At 41.1% G+C, this 20350-nt stretch overlaps 1 protein-coding gene across 2 annotated transcripts in view; it reads right to left on the bottom strand.

Annotated features, from left to right (window-relative positions):
- The window catches only part of CERS6 (ceramide synthase 6), a 208603-nt gene that overhangs the window by 15744 nt on the left and 172509 nt on the right, over positions 1-20350 (bottom strand). For both annotated transcript variants that reach the window (XM_030580681.1, XM_030580683.1), the window contains exons 7-8: positions 17310-17438; positions 8407-8513 (exon numbers count right to left, since the gene is read on the bottom strand). In XM_030580681.1, coding sequence (XP_030436541.1) covers positions 8407-8513; positions 17310-17438 — 236 coding nt within the window. The remainder of the gene's footprint in view (positions 1-8406; positions 8514-17309; positions 17439-20350) is intronic.

Raw genomic sequence — 20350 nt, forward strand, 5'->3', positions numbered from 1 at the left:
TCACCCAATTTCTTCTCATCAGTGGCTCCTGCCCACTAACAGATTTGCAGTCACTGGTATGAACACTATTATCTCTACTCTTGTTGACAGAACAACTGAAAACAAAGGGTCATATACACTTTCACAATCAAGATGCCTATCTCAGGAGAGTCTTTCTAAAGAGATTTAAATAAAGGAGGATTTCAGATTCCATGGCAGAATGCAATTATACTCAGCAAAATGTTTTATCAGGAGTGTGTTCTGCCAAAATGCATGTGTATGTGTCTGGGGTCAGAGCAGATAGATAGAGAAAACAACGTCATTTATATTTTCAAATCTGAAAATCTTTAAGAACATACTAAAAGCTTGCACAGACAGCACAGAATTCATGTCAAGAGGCATCCGTTTCAGGGCCCGTATTGTTCCCTGCATAAATGAAAGACTTGGCATATGATGTATGGGCCAGATTGTCCCTAGCCTTTGCAAGGGAGTGCAGGGAGAGAGTAAAAAAAGCCTCTGCCGTGCCCACTTCCTCTTCCATGCTTCCTCTCGGTACTAAGGACAATTGCAGTTCCTGAGTGCAAGAAAACTTAGGAAATGTCCCCTCCATTGCCCCCAGGGAGTTGGGAGGAGGCGGGGTTAAGGACCCATCTATACAGCAAGTTAGACACTCCAGCAAGATGACTGTACCAACTTCTCCTAATAATCTTTTCCAGTGTAACTCTGTACTGCCTCAAACCAATGCAGTAATTCAAGAGCATGACCTAGCCCATAGTATTTTGCTTCCAGAGTTTTTTACACTAGAATAACTGAATCACCTGCAAGACCCCCAAAGATCAATCATACTAAACAGAAGCAGTTCAATGCATAAATTAAGAGAAATGCTGTCAAACATATGATCCAAAGTTTACATTCTTGTTGGAGAGTAATTTTATCTACTTGCTAAAGGACTTAGACAAGCAAACAAAAAAAGTATCCTCGCACCTGATGGACAGAACACCACACAGAATTCAACACATGGTTATTAGAGTATAAGCAAAGCTTAACTACATAATACAAACGTTAGCTGAGAAATTCAAAGGATCAACACTCTAATGCAAGTCTATGGTGCTACTCCAAGTAGTATAGTAAAGTAGCCATCTTCTAGAAACAGTCAAGTAACAGTTTCATTTAAAAGTAAATTTTGAGTCAACTTTGGATTTTTTTCCCTCTCCTTTTCACAAAACCAGAAAACCTAAAATGCTTTAGTCTTGGTCTCTCTCTCTAGGTGGCAAAGTTGTCTCTCATAGAGCTCCCCTCAACTCCAGATTAGGTGTATAGTGGAATCCATCACAGTGGATGTGTGGGAGCAATCCTGATAGCCGTTGTTTCTCAGTATTCTGTTTATTCTCCAGCCTTCACACTTCATTAATCACAGTGATTTAAAAACAGCACTGTAAATATGTGTGGCAGCAGCAAGAAGGTGAATGCCCCTTACTTTCTCTTGAGATATTTATACCCACCACCATAATTCTCGGCCCAGAGTGCTGCGGTAATTCTTTCTGTTCTATTTGTATTTTAGAAAAGACACTATTCAAAATAATAACCACCACCCCAAAGCCCCAAGAACACTGATTGAACAATCTGTCCCTGTCAACAGAATGTTCCCTGTGGCTCCAATAACACAATCTGTAGGAACCAAAATTGAGGATAAGAAGATTGACTTTGATAAGTCTGATGATACTCTTTTTATTTAAATTTTGCTTGTTATGATAACATGAAAATCCCATGAGCAAATGTCACTGGTTGTTATTTACACTACAACCTTTCACAGGTGAATGACATTTTTAACTTTTGCATTGGTGAGTTTCCCTCTAGGAAAAGCTGGCTTAGGGCTGGCCTAAAACTGCTGAGGCGCAAGCTCTGCTTCAGACAGTATTTGAAGCTTTGGGTTCTCAGTATATGAAGCTTTGGGTTCTCAAGAACCATACACAAGTTAAAGGGATAAAGTAACCAGCCTCCGTTAAGGACAGCATAAGCTCACACTTCATCGGAAGTAGACAGGATGACAATGTTACATCTCCTCTGCTAAAGAATATAAACAAGGGGAAAGATTCAAGGTGAGTTATTTATTTAATTCACTGAGCCTCTGTTTTATCTTATACATGAATAGCTTATTACTTCCTCAAATTTGTTCATTATTCAAAATTATTTGACAAAAGTTAACTTTAAATAATTATTGGCCAATGGCTGGTTCATTAACTGTTTGTTGTGACTACAAAATATCTGAAATTCAAACAGCATTCCTTAGTTTTGATCATTAGTCCTAAGTCCAAGGTCTAGTGCTATTGTTTCTGCTCCTTGAGAGAATTAGTAACTCTGTAAATCAAGTTGCTGGTATGAAAATTGTTAATTAGTCATTCAAAATCTGCTGCCTGAAAATACAGAATAGTTTTCAGAGTTGTTGTAGCTGTGTTGGACCAAGGATATTAGAGAGGAAGGTGGCCGAAGTAGTATCTTCTACTGGACTAAGCTTGAAAGCTTGTCTCTCTCAGCAATAAAAGTTGGTCCAATGAAAGATATTACCTCAGTTACCTTATCTCACTAATAGGGCCAACACGGCTACTAATTTCTCCAATTTGTCCATCTCTTTCCCGAAATGTGGCACCTAGAACTGGACACAATAATCCAGTCCTGCTTACAGCACTCGTGCTAATACATCCCAGAATAATTATTTTTTTTGCAGTAATGTTACATTGTTGACTCAGATTTAGCTTGAGCTCCACTATGACCCCCAGATCCCAGTCCGCAGTACTCCTTTCTAGGCAGTCATTTCCCATTTTGTAAGTGTGCAACTGACCTTTCCTAAGTGGAGTAGTTTGCATTTGTCCCTGTTGATTTTCATTCTAGTTACTTCAGATAATTTCTTCAGTTTGCTCAAATCATTTTGAATTTTAATCCTATCCTCCAAAGCACTTGCAACCCCTCCACCTTGGTATCATCCACAGACTTTGTAAGTGTACTCTCCATGCCATTATTAAAACATTGATGAAGATATTGAACAGAACTAGACCCAGAACTGATCCCTGCAGGATCCCACTGGATATGCGCTTCCAGCTTGACTGTGAACCATGGATAACTACTCTCTGGGAATGGTTTTCCAACCAGTTATGCACCCACCTTATAGTAGCTCCATCAGGTTGTATTTCCCTAATTTGTTTATGAGAGGGTCATGCGAGACAGTATCAAAAGCCTTATTAAAGTCAAATTATACCACATCTACTGCTTCCCTTCTATCTACAAAGCTTGTGACCCTGTCAAAAAAAACTATTAGGTTGGTTTGACACGATTTGTTCTTGACAAATTATATTACATACTATGCAACATTTCCAAAGTGCTGTGCTATTATTAATTAGTTATATCCTGCCACCAGTGAACTAGGAGCTTTACAGTCAGATATTAAGACAGAGGTCGCTGCCTAAAAAGCTTGCAGTTTAGACTGGCAACATAGATGAGGGGGTAGAATGAGAAGATAGAAACACTGAAGGGGAGAGGACACTGAGAAGCTAGGAACACAGTGCGATTGAGTAGTGATGTTAGACAAGTCTTGGTGGTTACACAGCATTTGCATGGATTTTGTTTTGCCTTTTTTTGGTGGGGTGGGGGAGAGGGAAGGGTAAAGAAGTAAAGATTTTCAGTCACCTAGTTCAGCTGTTTTCAGCCTGTGGCCCCTGGACCACTGGTGGTCTGCAGAGAAGTGGCTGGGCACATGGTGCTGGCTCTCCTCCTATCAGGAGGCCTGTAGAAGCAGCTGAAATCAAGAAGAAGGAGGCAGCTTTGATGCATCTAGTAGGAACTACTCTACATGAGAGGAAACCGAAGCAGTTCCCATGGACCAGTGAAACTGAAGTTGCCTGCAGCAGTGGAACGCTTGTGGACACGGGCCATGCAGTATATCCAGAAGTGGAGGAAGACAAAGAAACCGATGCCTGGGCAGCATGTGCAGGGGAGAAGGGGACGAGGCAAAGGAAGACAGGAAGTGGGTGCATGCACAAAGGAAAGGGGAAAAGAATAGATGGGAGGGGAAGATGAAATTAAGAGTAAAACTGACAGTGGGATTAACTTTTTCAAACGAGACAAACACTTGTCACATTAGATACACCCAAAATAAACAGATCAGATTTGTAACATTACTATGCCATGTAAAGAATTGCTAGTTACCTCTGGAATGCTATGTGATTACAAATGGATCCTGGAGACAACCTCTCTATTAAAATGTTGCCCATGATGTGAAAAAGTTTGGGTACCATTGGCCTAACAGTAAAAGATTTTCTGTGGCATACATTCCTGTCAGGTATGAATTAATTAATTCACAACACACTCCTGTAAGGTATGCAAATATCTCATTTTACTGATAGGGAAACTCACACCACAAAGAAATTAATCGTCAACAGAATGCCTCCATTCTGCTCATGCAGTGATTAGCTTTGGCACCAGTTAGTTGATTTTGGATTAAGAGGATGTGCCGAACTTTATCTGAATCATTTAACCCTGGTCGGCTATATTTCTCCTGGGAAACCTAACGTAAAATAATTTGAGAGTAAAAAAAAGAAGAGCTTTAACATACTTAATTTAATTTAAAAACATTCATAAGACCCTTTACTGATTACATTTTGTATTTTGAGAACATTATTTTGTACACTGTCATTGGAATAGAAAGAAAAAAGCACTTTAAATTATTCCTGGGTTAACATGATAGCCAGTTTGTTAAATAAATATAATGAGGCTTCAGTGCAAGTGAGCAATGTAATATGTTGAGAGCATTATGCAGAATTATCTAGAATTTAAAGCAGGACAATTATAGTTGAGAAGCTGAAAATCTGTACGCTTGCCTTCATCTCTCTGGTAGCAAAGTGAATCTAAACTTTTTCCCCCCTCTTTAAGCAATGCTTTATGTAAATACTAAAAACCTACATTTTGCACGAAATGCTGAATCACTTTCCATGGGCTTGCAAAGCCTGTAATGCATCAGAACCGGTATTTAAATTTGGACCTATCCTACAATGGTTATAACTGGAAAGGAAACAGTTTCCAGATTTTAAATACATTTATTAATACTATCTCTCTGGTAGTGGTAAATTAGAATGAACCCAAACAATAGTTACTGATTAGATAGGACCTACATTATATTGCTTTATCATCCGCTTCCACCCCACTGGCTAGTCAGCAGAGAGAATATGAATTAATTGATAGTTTCAGTTCTATCCACCATCAATAATACTGTGCCTACCCAAACTAGAGCAACTTCTGGCATATTTTTAAAATGGCTTTTAAATAAACTGACAATAACAACATGATCACAGGGGGTAAAGCGCCCCAAGCAGTGCACCGAATTGCCACCGCGGGGGGCGGAGGCAGTCCATGTGCCCTAGGGTGGCAGGTGTGTTTCCGCAGCAGTGGCAATTCGGCGGCAGCTTCTATGTTTAGCTGAAGCTGCGGCAGACAGCTAAATATAGAAGCTGCTGCCGAATTGCCGCCACCGCGGAAACGCACGTGCCACCCTAAGGGCACATGGACTGCCCCTGCCGTCCATGGCGGCAATTCGGCATGCTGCTGGGGGCAAAACAACAGGGACTGCCGCCCCTTGAAGATTGCCACCCCAAGCACCAGCTTGGAATGCTGGTGCCTGGAGCTGGCCCTGACTACTGTAAAAGCAGCATATTTTGCTGGCTCTTCCCTCCTTGCATCTGGCCATGCCCTGTGCTGCAATCTGCTGCCCTCTTTAACCTACATTATATTGTATAATGTAGCACACAGGAGTTGCTTGTGGCTTTGCAGTGAAGGAGGATGCTACCATAGAGCCACCTTCTTTCCTCTCCTCGCCCACACTTTTTCTACCTACTGAGCTGGGGCTTAGGTCTTTGCTTCTACAGACCTGGATTCAAATAAGGCTTTGATCAAACGTGAGATGACGCTGTTCTCATTTTAGGCATAAAAGGATATTGGTGCACACTGCAAAACCACTGCACAAAATGGTAAGAATGTAAATCTGTGCTCAGACTGTTTTTGACATTTGCTAGACAATGTAACACTATATTGGTAATCTCTAACTCTAGAATGTGGTGTCTAATAGCAGGGAAGGTGTGGTCAAACAGGGAGTTGGGTAGGAAAACATACACAAAACTTCTGTTTGTATTATGCCTGGCTCTCACCAGTTATGTCAGGTCTTTAATTTAACTGTGAACTATAAATGGTTACCTTATGATTAACATGAGAAGCGCATCAATAATTTCAGTTTTTTCCTTAGACTTTGCTGTATAGTATGACATTTGGCTGGAGTGCTCCCGAGAAATTTGTGTGTGAGGTTTTATTTCCTGATCTTCAACCCAGATTGTAAACACTTCAGGCTAACTCCTGCACTCCCAAACACTTGACTTGTGTGGGCTTGCATGGAGGTAAAGGAGAAGCAGAATTACATTCTTCTTATTTTCACACGCCTTGAGAAAAACATACTCTGAGTATCTACTTTCAATTGAGAGAAAACTAATAAACTCCCCTGAATTTGTGGACTTAGTGACTACTTGGAAAAGAGCTTTGGGTGAGATCAATCTTGATCTCACTCAAAGCAAGCACACAGCAGTGCTCTGGTAAATGTTGGTGTTTGAAAAGCATAACAGACAGACATTTAAAGCTGGCATTCTCTCCTTGGCTTTTCAAATACCATAGAGCAGGGTTTAAAGTGATATTAAAGAGCTAGAGTGATGGCTAAACAAACTAGACAGCTATCTACTCAAGGAGTGTAAATCTGTTATTCCTTTAAGAACATTACAGGCAAAGAAGGAAATGACACAGAGGAAAATGCACTTGATTTCCATCTGGACAAGTACAAAGACCTATCCTGTGTTCAAACTGAACCTTACCATGGACAAACCCCCACAGCCACAGTCGTCTGTGGTGTCTCTCTTTTGGTGGAATTTGGCTCTCACTGTTTCCCCAATTTAAAAAGATATATGGGAGGAAGAAACCATATGGAAAATGCTGGCTCTGCTGTACATCTCGTAGCACACAGGTGGAAGAAATCTGTGTACTGCAGCTATTGAAGTTTAATGTGTGACTAAGAAACCTTTGGTGGCAGAAGGTGAAAAAGGTCATTTTAAAAAATAAGTCCATCCCATCCTCAAAAATGTACTGAAGACTTTAACATAGAGTTTGGGTTTCTGTTGGGTTTGTTTTTTAAATCTCTGGGGTTATTGAATACATGGGGATTCTTTGGCTGGGAGCGCAGTCATCAGCACAGCACCTCTGGACTCTCTGACCACTAGGGGAGTCTTTTGCATTTCATAGTTGATGAGATGACTCCCAAAAGGTAACTTGACTTTATCCAGGCTTCATATTAACAAGCCCCCAAAGAGATCTCATTTTACTGGATTGGGAAAGGATCTGGGATGAGGCGAGAGGTTGGTATGTGTATAAATCAACTACATGTGTGATTAAGTAATGGGCTTTTTGTGGCTGTTTCTTTCTGCAGGATCTCTAAGAATTTCTGCTTACCATAGCATCCTGGCATTAACAGTGCTCTCCAAACACAATAGACAAAACTGTTATTCCACTATATCCCCGAACTATCCTGCCAGACAGGATTAGTTTTGTTTCTGGAACACTGATTAAGAGTGTGGGGTCATGAATGCAGTGAGGTCGTGTTGGAACTGTCTCACCAACTCTTCTCAAAGGCAGGATGCTCACTTTATAATGGGGCTGCTCCTTTCATGCGCACAAGTGTGAGATGGTATTTCATACTGCAGCTTTAAAGAAATCTGGAAAGGACTCTCCCTTGGGACGCAGCAGTGCTACTTCCTCATTAGACAGAGGGTTTGCTATTGAGAAGTGAAAAGATTCCGCCCTCCCCAGAGCACATACATTGCTTTCACAGCATATATACTGCTTCCCAGCTGCTTTAGGAAAAAAGAGAGGCACATGGCACTACAATCCTGCATGACAGCAGCACTGCCAATCTGGCCAGACTCCTACTTCACTTGCTTTCTGTGTTCTTCCAAAGACAATGAAAGTGGTAAAGCATGTGCTGAAAGCCAACTAGCTCCAACCTCACCTATTGGTCTCTGCTTTCAGCACCTTATTCTCAGTCCCCTATCCTACAAAGGCAGCTGCATACTTACTTGTGGCCGTCTTGTCTCCAGCCCATTTCTGCTTTAAAACCAGCTCAGACCCTGCCCCCTAACCTTTACTATTTAATGAATGTTGACCACATGGTAATCTATAGAAGTAACCAGCTAGGATCTTCTCTAGTAAGGGCATCTAGTTATCTCTGAAACTTTTCTTTAATGTTTGTGAGATATAGGCCAGTACACACAGCTGGCACTCTACTGTAATGCATTTATTTCCAAACTAGTCTAGGGCCAAGTACCTGAGGAAGGGGGCATGCTTACTCACCACAAAGGATATATGCCAAGCCTACTGATGATGAAGACAATGGCAAACATAAGGAACAGGAGGTCACTCAGTTTTTGACACTTGCAATAGTTTGCCATTTTGGCAGCCTGCAAAAGAGAGGGATGAAGAGTGTTTACTCCAGTTATGATAACAACTGCAAAAGTCTTACACTGTGCATGAACTGCGATGAGCAATTAAAATGCAAAGGAGCCAAATTTCAACCAAATACATCAAGATTCACATTGTTCTGCTATACAGTGACCTTGCTTCCTCTCTGCCCTGGAGTTGGTCAGTTTCTTCAGTAAGAAAATCCAGCAAGAGTTGCCTCTCACCTCTACCCATTCCCACCCAACTGTTTCTCCCACATCATTACCATTTCAGACTCTCAGGTATCATTTGTAATCAAGGGATTAGAAATGTCTTCAGGCATCTCCCTCTGCTCCTTTAGCTCAGCTTTCAAGTACATTACTGTTCTCCCGGCCTAATGAAACACCCCACTGCCCCTCGACTGCACTTTCTTCTTCAGCTACTGCTCATTTCCTCCTCCTCTGTGATCTCCAAACTCCTTGGGCCTACTGTCTATAAACATTGCCTCAACGTCTTCATTTCTAACTCTCTCTTGAATCCTCAGCCCTCTCCACTACCACAGACTGCTCTGAAGGTACTCAGAACCTTCTCCTGGCCATGCATAAGGACCTCTTCTCTGTATTCCTCCACCTTGAACTCTCTGCTGTTTTTGACTTGGCCTATCACTCCTTCCTGTTCCATCCGTTCCTCACACTCAGCTTTCATGACTGTATTCTTTTAGATATCATGGCGCTTCTGATTGCTCCTGCACCAACACTTGATTGCTGCTCTTCTTCCCATCTCCTGGGGTCTCCTGCATCAAACTGAGCTCCCCTCCAATCAATAAAAAGCAATTCTTTTAAAAGCAATCATCCTTGTCCAATGCTCAGACCATGTCCCTCCCCACCTCAAATCCCCTCACGGCTTCCTTTTGTCCTCTGCATCAGAGACAAGCTTCTTGTTCTCCATATCAAGGCCCTGTACTCCACCACCACTGCCTTAATCCCAGCTCTCATTTTCTCGTACTTCTCTCCTGCTGCTTTTGCTTCTTGCCACTTGCTGTTCTACACATCCCTTTGGCATGCTTCTCCCATTCGTCTTTGTGCATTCTTTTATGCTGGCTCTTAAGCCTGGAACTCCCTCCTTTTCCCTGTGTACCAAACAATCACTTCTTCATTCAAACCCCTCTTTAAAATACTTTTCTTCCCTGAAGCTCATCAACATTTATCCCACAAAGAGAAAGAATTGTGTGTATAAATATATATAAAGATACCCGCATTGTTTTGAGATTGTTCATGTAGCTGAACAAAATGGTCTATTTTAGAATGCATGCTTCTTGAGGAAGCAACAATCTCTTCACCTACACTTTGAAATGCCAATACTGATGCCCCCTTAATAAATGATAAATAATAGTGCATCAAGAGTCTGATTCAATGCCCACTTTAATTAGCAGGAGACTTTTCACTGGCTTCTATGGGCATTGCATAAGGCTAAGGCTTATTAACATAGCAATAATGGTGAGAAAAACTACCACGTGTACTGACTTAAAACCCTGCACAGAATGCAGAAATAAATTCAGATAATTTCTTGAAAGGATGAGAAAGGCAGCACTGCTGCATTACCTACGACCTTGTTAGCATCATGACACTGAACCTGAAAAGTGTGAAACAGTCACATTAAACAAACACCAGAGTTCAAATTCTGAGACGACCCTGAATAATCTGGTGTTTGCATAACTTCAGTGGTTTTTTCATTTGTATTTATAATTTAAAGGTGATTTGCTGGCTTGCAGAAAACAAACTAGGAAACTGAAGGGATACTGATAGTCTACTAGCGTAGACTAAAATAAGGCTTCGATGCTACCTAAAGACATGTACAAATTCATTCAGATGTGCTATTCAAAGTAATATTTTCTGGCTGATCATCAGATAAAGGAATGTTACCACTTTAGATGTCAGCATATAAAGTAGAATTATATTTACAATTCAATGATTTTTAGACTGAAAGTCCAACTAGGAAGGAAGGCCATATCTCCCAGGCAGACTAGTATAGAATTTGGTTTCATGTGCTTTTGTATTTATACTGCTGTACCCCCTTGTGCTGGGATCATGCCAGATTTCAAACTAAGCAGGGATCAGCTGAATGCTTGGATGTAAAGTCTGCAGAAAGTGGTGAGGGTGATTTGTTAGATGGAATTTGTCCATCTCAATCAGTAATGGGCAAAACAAAATATGGAAATGATATATGCTGCTGGAGGCACTTGCTTTTGGAAGTCAGTCACTTAAAACTAAGGCCCTGGGCACCTGTGGTCATTAACAATCCCATGACACTTTCCGTAAGAGTAGGCACAATTCAGGTAATTGTACACTCCTAAATTCCTCCTGCAGCTTCAATAGAGTGTATAAAGATTCTTCTTCACTTACTGTTCTAAAATTGTAAAATAGCTGCTGGTTTCTACCCTAGCGATGATTGAGTTTCATATATAACTTCTCTCCCAAGTCTGTTGTGAGATTTTTAAAAACCCTGGCTCTTTTTTAGGGGTACAATTTTATAAGTGTAAATGAGGGGTTACAGACGTCTACCTAACTTAGAGTTCTTATCAATCAGGTAGCAAGCTCTCTACCTACCTTCACCTGTGCCAGTGAACATGCCATACAGGAGGACAGGTTTATAAAATCAGTCTTTCATGTTTGTAAAGCACTTAATAATTCTCAGATGAAAGCAGTGTAAGGGTTGTTATTAATAAGTTCTTACAGACGGGGTCCCATGAACTATGTGGCAAGCAGGACCCAAATCCTGCTTTCTGTCCATTCTGGTGCAGCAGCCCAGAAATTCTGTGGAAGCTTCTTTTCAATTAAAAAAACAAAACAAAAACAGTTTTAAAATGAATTAAATCTGAAAATAAATAATAGAAGCTGTGCAGTGGCTCTTTCCTGATTTATTCTGACATTTAATTCAATTTATTTATACTACCCAAACTCTCTGGGCTTTCACATGCCAAAGGATTTGCATTGACAACATGTAACTGTTGACGGTATCAGGGGACAAGCTGGAGGTTCTGGTAGGTGAGTAAATGTTAGTTGGGGATTTTTGGCCCTGTGGTGAAATGAGACAAAATTTGGAATCATGAGATAAAGACATTTGCTAGATGTTTCTGCTAAAATGATTGACAGTTAATATTCTGACATTTAAACAGTCATCTTTAATCTTCAGACCTAACAACCCAGTGAGATGAATGGGGCAGTTCACACTTCTCAGAGCTATTGTTTTAGACTTGGATTCTGCAGCACAATTCAGTGGCCAGAGTGACAATTCCATAGCACAGTTCTGTGGCCTCTCTGAGTCACAGAACCCCTGGGGCCCTTGCTTTAGACTTTCAAAATATAATTACGAGTTATCACAGAGCTTTTTAGATCCAAAATTATATACCATCAGTGTAGTTGCTATATAGGCATGAGACACATTAGACACTTCACTCAGCAGTAATTCTCATCCAGCCCTTGGATATCTTAATGACAGAAGGAATTGTTTGGCCTGGACACAGAGTGTATCCCCTATTCTCTTGAAAGGTGTCATGAGAACTGTACTTCCTCTTACAGGGCAACTAGAATTTGACAGAAAAGGGTACAGTTTAACATGTCACCTAAAGGATGACACCATCTATGCTACAGCAGTATAAAACTAACAACTTTGAAATGTGTACCAAAACTGCAAGTTTCATGGTACAGTATTCATGAATTTGAGCAAAGCAAGGGCATATTTTCAAAGGTATTTAGGTACTTAAAAATGCAGATAGATGCTTAGTAGGATTTTCAAAAGCACTTAAACAGGTTAGGCAACCTACCTTCCATTGGCAAGTTAGATGCCCAACTCCAAATGAAATCAAGTTAGGCACTTAATGTGTTCAGGCACTTCTGAAAATCCCACTAGATGCCTAAGTACCTTTGAAAATCTGGCCTGAAATGTCCACATGTACACCTATGTTAACAGCACTTGCAGTGAAAGTGTCGAAAACTCTTCCAGCCTCAGACAAATTTTTCTTTTGGGCATACACTATTATGAATTTGTCCCTAACGGGAAGCCAGCATTTTTTGCAGCCAAAATAAAAATTTGTGGCAAAACAGCTTGTGGAAATTGCTTTTCATTTCTACATAATATCAGAGGTGAAAATAGCAAATGCTTTGCTGACCCAACACGGCAAAACCGTATACCAACTTTTCCTCTGGTGAGATTTGTTTCCCCCTGAACAGCCTTTCCCTTAGTACTGCTTTGCAGTCAGCAGCCATTATCAGTTCAAGTTCACTGGTAAGGAATTGGAATAATGACCTTCAGGTGTAGAAGAAAGAATGATACCAACTCAGTCATACTGACACTTGCAACAAATGATTTTCTGGTGTTAAGAATGGTTCTCTTCACTGATATTTTAGATTGGCTTTTATTTATTATTTTCATTTAATAATAGCAGTTCAAACAAACAAACAAACCCTAGCTTTTTTGCTGAACTTCTTGTGTCTGTCATGCCAGGATATCAGCAATTTCTATTTAATTGTCTTAGAAAGATTAGTAGTGACTGAAACGTACAATCAAGCAAAAACAAAAACAAACAAATAAACAAAACACCTCTGTTTCCCTTTATGTTATAGGTTTTATCAGCTGAACAGTATAGCATATAGATATTTTTTAAATCTACCTTTCAAGTATTTGGGTGATCTCCAATAGATTGTATGGTGCCCAGAGCCCTGGTGGCTCTGAAACAAACAAGCCCTTTCAAAAGTGGCTTTTTGTGGTAAGCGTAAGAGAAGTGGAGTCAGTGCTGGTGAATTTATGGCTACATGGATGTAGACCCATAAACATTTCTAACTTACAAGGCTAGATTCTCCACTGCCTTTCACCTTGTGTAGTCCAGTACACTGATACAAAATAAATTAACAACACTACCAAACCAAAACCAACAGTTTAGACCCACTTTGTACTCACCTTACACAAGTATACATAACTTCACAAGGTGTAAGGCAGTGGAGAATCTGGCTCACAGTGTGGAGGTCAAGACAGTCGTGTTTTATAAAAGTAGTTGCAAATGTTATAAAATATCATTTTAGATGAATAAATGCTAAGGCTTTGATCCTGACGTGCAACCCAGCCACCTCATGAGCGTGAGTTCAAAGGTGGCTTTAAATCTCTTTTGTGATCTTCTCATCCACAGTGCATACTGATGCAGGTCCAAATCCTGGCATAAATTAGAGCACCCTGAGAGCCGATCTTTACAGTGGTTGCCCACAGCTCTAAGGGTCTGTCTACACAGCAATTTAAGTCCGGGTCTGAGCCCGGGCTCAAGTCAACCCCCCCTTTCATCTGCACTGCAGATGTGCTAACTTAGGGCTCAGACACAAAGCGCCAGGACCCTGCAGATCTAGAGGGTTCGAGCCCATGTTAAGCCAGGACCTAGGGTCCGAGCCCTATTACTTTCCTGTGTACATGTGGCCCTGGCTTGACTTGGACTCTAGAAGTCCTTCAGATGCATCCCAGAGTTCCTGGTGGCAGAGGAGCAACGCTGCAGGCAGCCAGAAGCTCCATTATTGCCTGGCTGAGTACACTCCCACTTCCTGCTCTGGCTCCTCCTCACTGCTGTACAGAGCTAGCCCAGAACAGGGAAAAAAAGCTGACAGGTGGGAGGAAGTTCCCAGGATGTTGGGAGTCATCCCTCTCCGAGTCACGCCAAGCTGAGAGCTTGGCCACTTCCCCTTCCTGCAGGTTGGCACTTGCTCCCAGGCCCCCTGCCCTCCCTGGGGCTGCGTGTGCAGGGGTGCTTGGGCAGTGAGTGGAAGCCAGCTCCAAAACTTTCCCACAGCCTCCCAGGGATCCCTGGGATTGCAGTTCACTCTGCCACAACAGGGAGCAGCCAGGCAGGTAGTCAAAACAAAACAGACTCATAGACTCTAGGACTGGAAGGGACCTCGAGAGGTCATCGAGTCCAGTCCCCTGCCCTCATGGCAGGACCAAATACTGTCTAGACCATCCCTAATAGACATTTATCTAACCTACACTTAAATATCTCCAGAGATGGAGATTCCACAACTTCCCTAGGCAATCTATTCCAGTGTTTAACTACCCTGACAGTTAGGAACTTTTTCCTAATGTCCAACCTAAATCTCCCTTGCTGCAGTTTAAGCCCATTGCTTCTTGTTCTATCATTGGAGGCTAAGGTGAACAAGTTTTCTCCCTCCTCCTGATGACACCCTTTTAGATACCTGAAAACTGCTATCATGTTCCCTCTCAGTCTTCTCTTTTCCAAACTAAACAAACCCAATTCCTTCAGCCTTCCTTCATAGGTCATGTTCTCAAGACCTTTAATCATTCTCGTTGCTCTTCTCTGGACCCTCTCCAATTTCTCCACATCTTTCTTGAAATGCGGTGCCCAGAACTGGACACAATACTCCAGTTGAGGCCTAACCAGCGCAGAGTAAAGCGGAAGAATGACTTCTCGTGTCTTGTTTACAACACACCTGTTAATGCATCCCAGAATCATGTTTGCTTTTTTTGCAACAGTATCACACTGTTGACTCATATTAAGCTTGTGGTCCACTATGACCCCTAGATCTCTTTCTGCCATACTCCTTCCTAGACAGTCTCCTCTCATTCTGTATGTGTGAAACTGATTGTTCCTTCCTAAGTGGAGCACTTTGCATTTATCTTTACTGAACTTCATCCTGTTTACCTCAGACCATTTCTCCAATTTGTCCAGATCATTTTGAATTTTGACCCTGTCCTCCAAAGCAGTTGCAATCCCTCCCAGTTTGGTATCGTCTGCAAACTTAATAAGTGTACTTTCTATGCCAACATCTAAATCGTTGATGAAGATATTGAACAGAACCGGTCCCAAAACAGACCCCTGCGGAACCCCACTTGTTATACCTTTCCAGCAGGATTGGGAGCCATAACTACTCTCTGAGTACGGTTATCCAGCCAGTTATGCACCCACCTTATAGTAGCCCCATCTAAATTGTACTTTCCTAGTTTATCTATAAGAATATCATGTGAGACCGTATCAAATGCCTTACTAAAGTCCAGGTATATCACATCCACCGCTTCTCCCTTATCCACAAGGCTCGTTATCCTATTAAAGAATGCTATCAGATTAGTTAGACACGATTTGTTCTTTACAAATCCATGCTGGCTATTCCCTATCACCTTACCACCTTCCAAGTGTTTGCAGATGATTTCTTTAATTATCTGCTCCATTATCTTTCCTGGCACGGAAGTTAAACTAACTGATCTGTAGTTTCCTGGCTTGTTTTATTTCCCTTTTTATAGATGGGCACTATATTTGCCCCCTTCCAGTCTTCTGGAATCTCCCCTGTCTCCCATGATTTCCCAAAGATAATAGCTAGAGACTAAGATGCCTCCTCTATTAACTCCTTGAGTATTCTAGGATGCATTTCATCAGGCCCTGGTGACTTGCAGGCATCTAACTTTTCTAAGTGATTTTTTACTTGCTCTTTTTTTATTTTCTCTTCTAAACCTACCCTCTTCCCGTAAGCATTCACTATATTAGACATTCCTTCAGATTTCTCAGTGAAGACCGAAACAAAGAAGTTATTAAGCATCTCTGCCATTTCCCCCTCCTCATTGAGCATTGGGCCTACCCTGTCCTTGGTCTTCCTCTTGCTTCTAATGTATTGATAAAAAGTCTTCTTGTTTCCCTTTATTCCCATAGCTAGTTTGAGCTCATTTTGTGCCTTTGCCTTTCTAATCTTGCCTCTGCATCCCTGTGTTATTTGCCTATATTCGTCCTTTGTAATCTGACCTAGTTTCCATTTTTTATATGACGCCTTTTTACACTATATAATATAATATAAATATAAATAAAAAAACCAGCCAACCAAAACACTGGCATTGAACTGCCCAGTTTAAAAATTAAGAATTGCAAACTTCTATTTTAATAGTTTGATGGCCTTGGAGTCTGATGTCCTAACTACCCTCAGAACAGGTGTACGTGACATTTTCCTGCCACTGTGACTCAGCCTGGAGCTGGAGAGCCCAATTCTCAGATTAGATGGCAGTTCAGTATAAAGCCATCTCAAACTGCAGCCATTCTACTGCGATGGACACTAATGTAGCTAATTATGCTTGATGTACTCATGTGCTCCTTATGAGCTCCCGAGTCCCATCAATACCACCATCACAGTTAGGAAACAGGGTGGGTAGTAGAGTTTTCCCACAGTGCAACATATTCCTAGGACATGAGTGTCAACACTGGGGGGGGGGGTGTGTTAAAAAGCAATGTAGATGCTCAAGCCAAGAGTTTCCTGACATGGGCCAGTTGACTCGAGTCCCACCAACCCTAGGCTTATATTGCTGTGTAGACATAGCCTAAGGGACCATTACAGCAGCTGGAGATTATCTGGGCATGAGGGAACTCTCAAAATGCATTGTTTTCCCTGACCGCACCCTTAACACTGATGGCTAGAAGGAAGGGGAGGCATAGGATTTGCTACAACAGCTCTACACCACCTCAGGATTCCTCTACACTGGGGCAATTTCCCAGTGGCTAGATAAGCCAGCTTTAAGGCACAAAAAACATACAGTGCGTGATTTTTTTAAAAGATACATTATACTTTTGGCAAGAAAAAAATATGATACTATTTTATGAATGAGGCATGCTAATGATAATCATTGTTTTTATTTAGAATAGCTTCTGTTTTAGGAAAATACTTTTTTGTGCAAGGATTGTACCCTTCTGTCTGCTAGCTAACTGAACATAGCATGCCCAGTATAATTAGTAGGGTTGATTGACTTTTTGTACAGGACAGATACTGACGGCACATGAACAATCTCACCTCCAGCAAAATGTCAGCTGAATCATGAAGACACAAGGTCAGGGCTCCCACTCGTGTCAAATTGGTTACATATGAAAAGGATATCAAAATGACTGTTACAATGTGATGCGTAAACATGATGCTGAAATCCTAGAATGGCAAAAAAAGAAAAAAAACAGTGAGATATTGTGCAGAAGATTCAGCATCTTTACACAAATAGATGGGTGATTTTTAAAGTTTTAAACTCAGGATTAGAGGTTACAGTACTCAAAAACCTTGTATAATTCTTTTAACTGAGTCCATATTAAATACACATAATAATGCATTTAATTTAAATTAAACAAAGCAGTAATTGTATGTAGAGCAAATACAAATAGGTTATTAAGAGTTATGTAGCATTTCCATTTCACAGTTCACAGTGAATATATCTAATGAAGTAAAGCTTTTACAGCTAAAATTACTTATAAAAGGCACATGTGCATACCACTCAAATTAAACCATTTCTCTTATGTCCTAGCCAGCTTACAAAGTGCAAAAGAATGCAGCCCAAAATCACTCATGTACAAGAGCTCAGATGCTGTTACAAGCTTTGCTTTGAGTGCACCTTCAGTAGATACAGAAACACAAACACATGTTTATACTGTATTAAAAGCCTCTCATAGACTGTGTCATGATACAGACCCTCAGATCTCTTAGCAATGAGGATCTCATTTCTAATATTTTTAAGAAACTGCTTCTTCTCTCTCATCCCACATGCTGTCACTGGGTGAAGTAGCCCTTTAAAGGAATCAGCTGATGCTGTGATGCTAAGGCTCGGGTGACAGCTTGAAGATCAACTAGTCTTCTTAAGAGCCAGCAAGTATCTCAGCTGCTGGTGAGAACTGCAGGAGGAAGGAAGGCTCCTACAGGAGGCTTGGGATCAGGGGACAGAACTCAGTTCTGTGACTCCCAGGTAGATGGCTGGTGGAGTGTAATCTGGCAAGCAGCAGGCTAGAGGAAAGGCTCACCTTGACTCCTAGGCAGATGGCCTAAGGAGTGCAAAAGCTGCGGGGAGTAGATAGGCTCCTGCAGAAGACCCCAGATCAAGGCAAAAGGACTTGACTGAGATGTTGAACTTGAGTTAAATAAGTTTTATTTTGAGGAAATAAAAGCAACACTCTGAAGAATAGCACTGGGATTGTGTGGTGAGAGAGTGTTCTTTGGTGCATGGGCCGGTAAGACAGCCTGCAGGCTTACACATGCTAATACCAGTGTCAGTGAGAATGCAGGCACTTTTCAGATCCTGTCATCTCTCAAGTCTCCATGGATCTCTAAGGGACCTGGACCCCAATTTGATAAATCCTCTGCTCCAGTGGCCTGTATTTGGCCACCTCAACAAATACAGCAGCTTCCAGTTCAGGCCAATAGTATATGCCCAGTTGTGATATGGATAGGTTCTACCAGTGCCCCTCCCATTCTCAATTACTCAATCTCTGGATTGAGAAAAAGGAAGAGAACATGAGTGCAAAGGAGTCCAAGGTTAGTATAGTAGGATAAACCACCTCACCTCCTCTGCTTGGAAAGTTCTCCCTTTTTCTTTATAAAATTATAAATATTTTATTTCCTTTCCCAAACAAGAAGCCCTAATTCTCCATTGCCTGGCATCTTGTGCCATCATTTATAGGTGTGCAAAGTGATATTACATTCACTTTGCACAGGTATAAATGACCAGAGAAGGAACAGAGGGGAGAATCTGACCCATATAACAGAGCAGAAAACAGAACCCAAGGAGCCTGATTCTCATCACCGGCTCTGAAAAAACATCATGACGTTGGCTCACACAGAAGCAATGACATCAGTGCTAGCATTTGCTTTTTGTAGATTCCAGGCATGACCATGACTTCATTCCGCTATTAATTGCAAAGAAAGCAAAGAGTAAAATATGACAACACATTGTCCCTTTGGGCATATGAATTTTATTTGTACCTTACAGTACAAGTACAGAATGATATAAAAAATCTGCAGCACATTCTTGCTTGAGAATTCTCCAGAGTATTAACAATGAGAGGATACCACTCCCCACTCTCCACTTTACTGGAAAACATTAACAAGTGCTCTGGATGTCACAACATCTAGAACTGGATATCACTAGCAAGTCCACCATGAGGGTAAAAAAGAATGCTAAAACCAGACATTTCTGTTGTAGTTGATAATTGTCTTGGGAGGAAGAGATACAAGCTTGAATTATTTATGGATTTTTTTCAAACATGATGGTCCCTGACATTAAGACTGCTGACTGGAGCACAGTGAAATATATTTTGCAGTCATCTCAAAATACTGTCTTAATTTCAATTTCTTAAGAAAACAGAACACAAAGTAAGAAAAGCAGGATTAAATGTTGCTTCACATTCCAAGGGTCTTAATGATCAAAATAGAGAAAAATGGTCTTTCTCAAATTCAGTACCAGTCCAGATATTTATGGCCATCCAACTGAAAATTTAAGCCTTCTGTAATCAAAATAGTGAAGCTTTTACCTTTCCCCCAAACATTAGAAAAGGCATGGCTAGGAAAATAATGTGGTCTCTGAAGTTTCCACATTGACCTATCGTGCCTTGATTCCTTACATGTTGCCATTACCTGTGGTACGGAACTGATGTGATTTTATAGCCAAGGGCAATTAAATTTGTATGCAGGGGTAAGCCAAGCAGCAAATCTTCTCTGCTTTTGTAGCTGCCACATCCATGCTTGTACAAATACTAGATTTTTTAGTCTCCTTTTGGAAGTTTTTAAGGAGTTCTTGACCATTTGTACTGTGTGTCAGAGGCCTTAAGATTCTTGAGCAATCATTCTTTATTTATTGTCTACTTATGGATTAGCTGTACAGTGGACTACTTCCTTCATGTAATTCACTGTCTCTTTTAAAAGTTTTATCTGTTTTATTCTCTTTTCATAGTATATAAAAAGTACCACAAGATGATTGGAATGGGACCTTGGATTTGTGGCAGGGTCAGATCCCCATTCCCAATTAAAGTACCACAGTGTTGGCCAAGCCAGTGTTTGATCTGCCAGCAGAATCTGCTAGC

This window comes from Gopherus evgoodei, chromosome 11 (genome assembly GCF_007399415.2).
Source record: "Gopherus evgoodei ecotype Sinaloan lineage chromosome 11, rGopEvg1_v1.p, whole genome shotgun sequence".
Taxonomy (NCBI): Eukaryota; Metazoa; Chordata; order Testudines; family Testudinidae; genus Gopherus; species Gopherus evgoodei.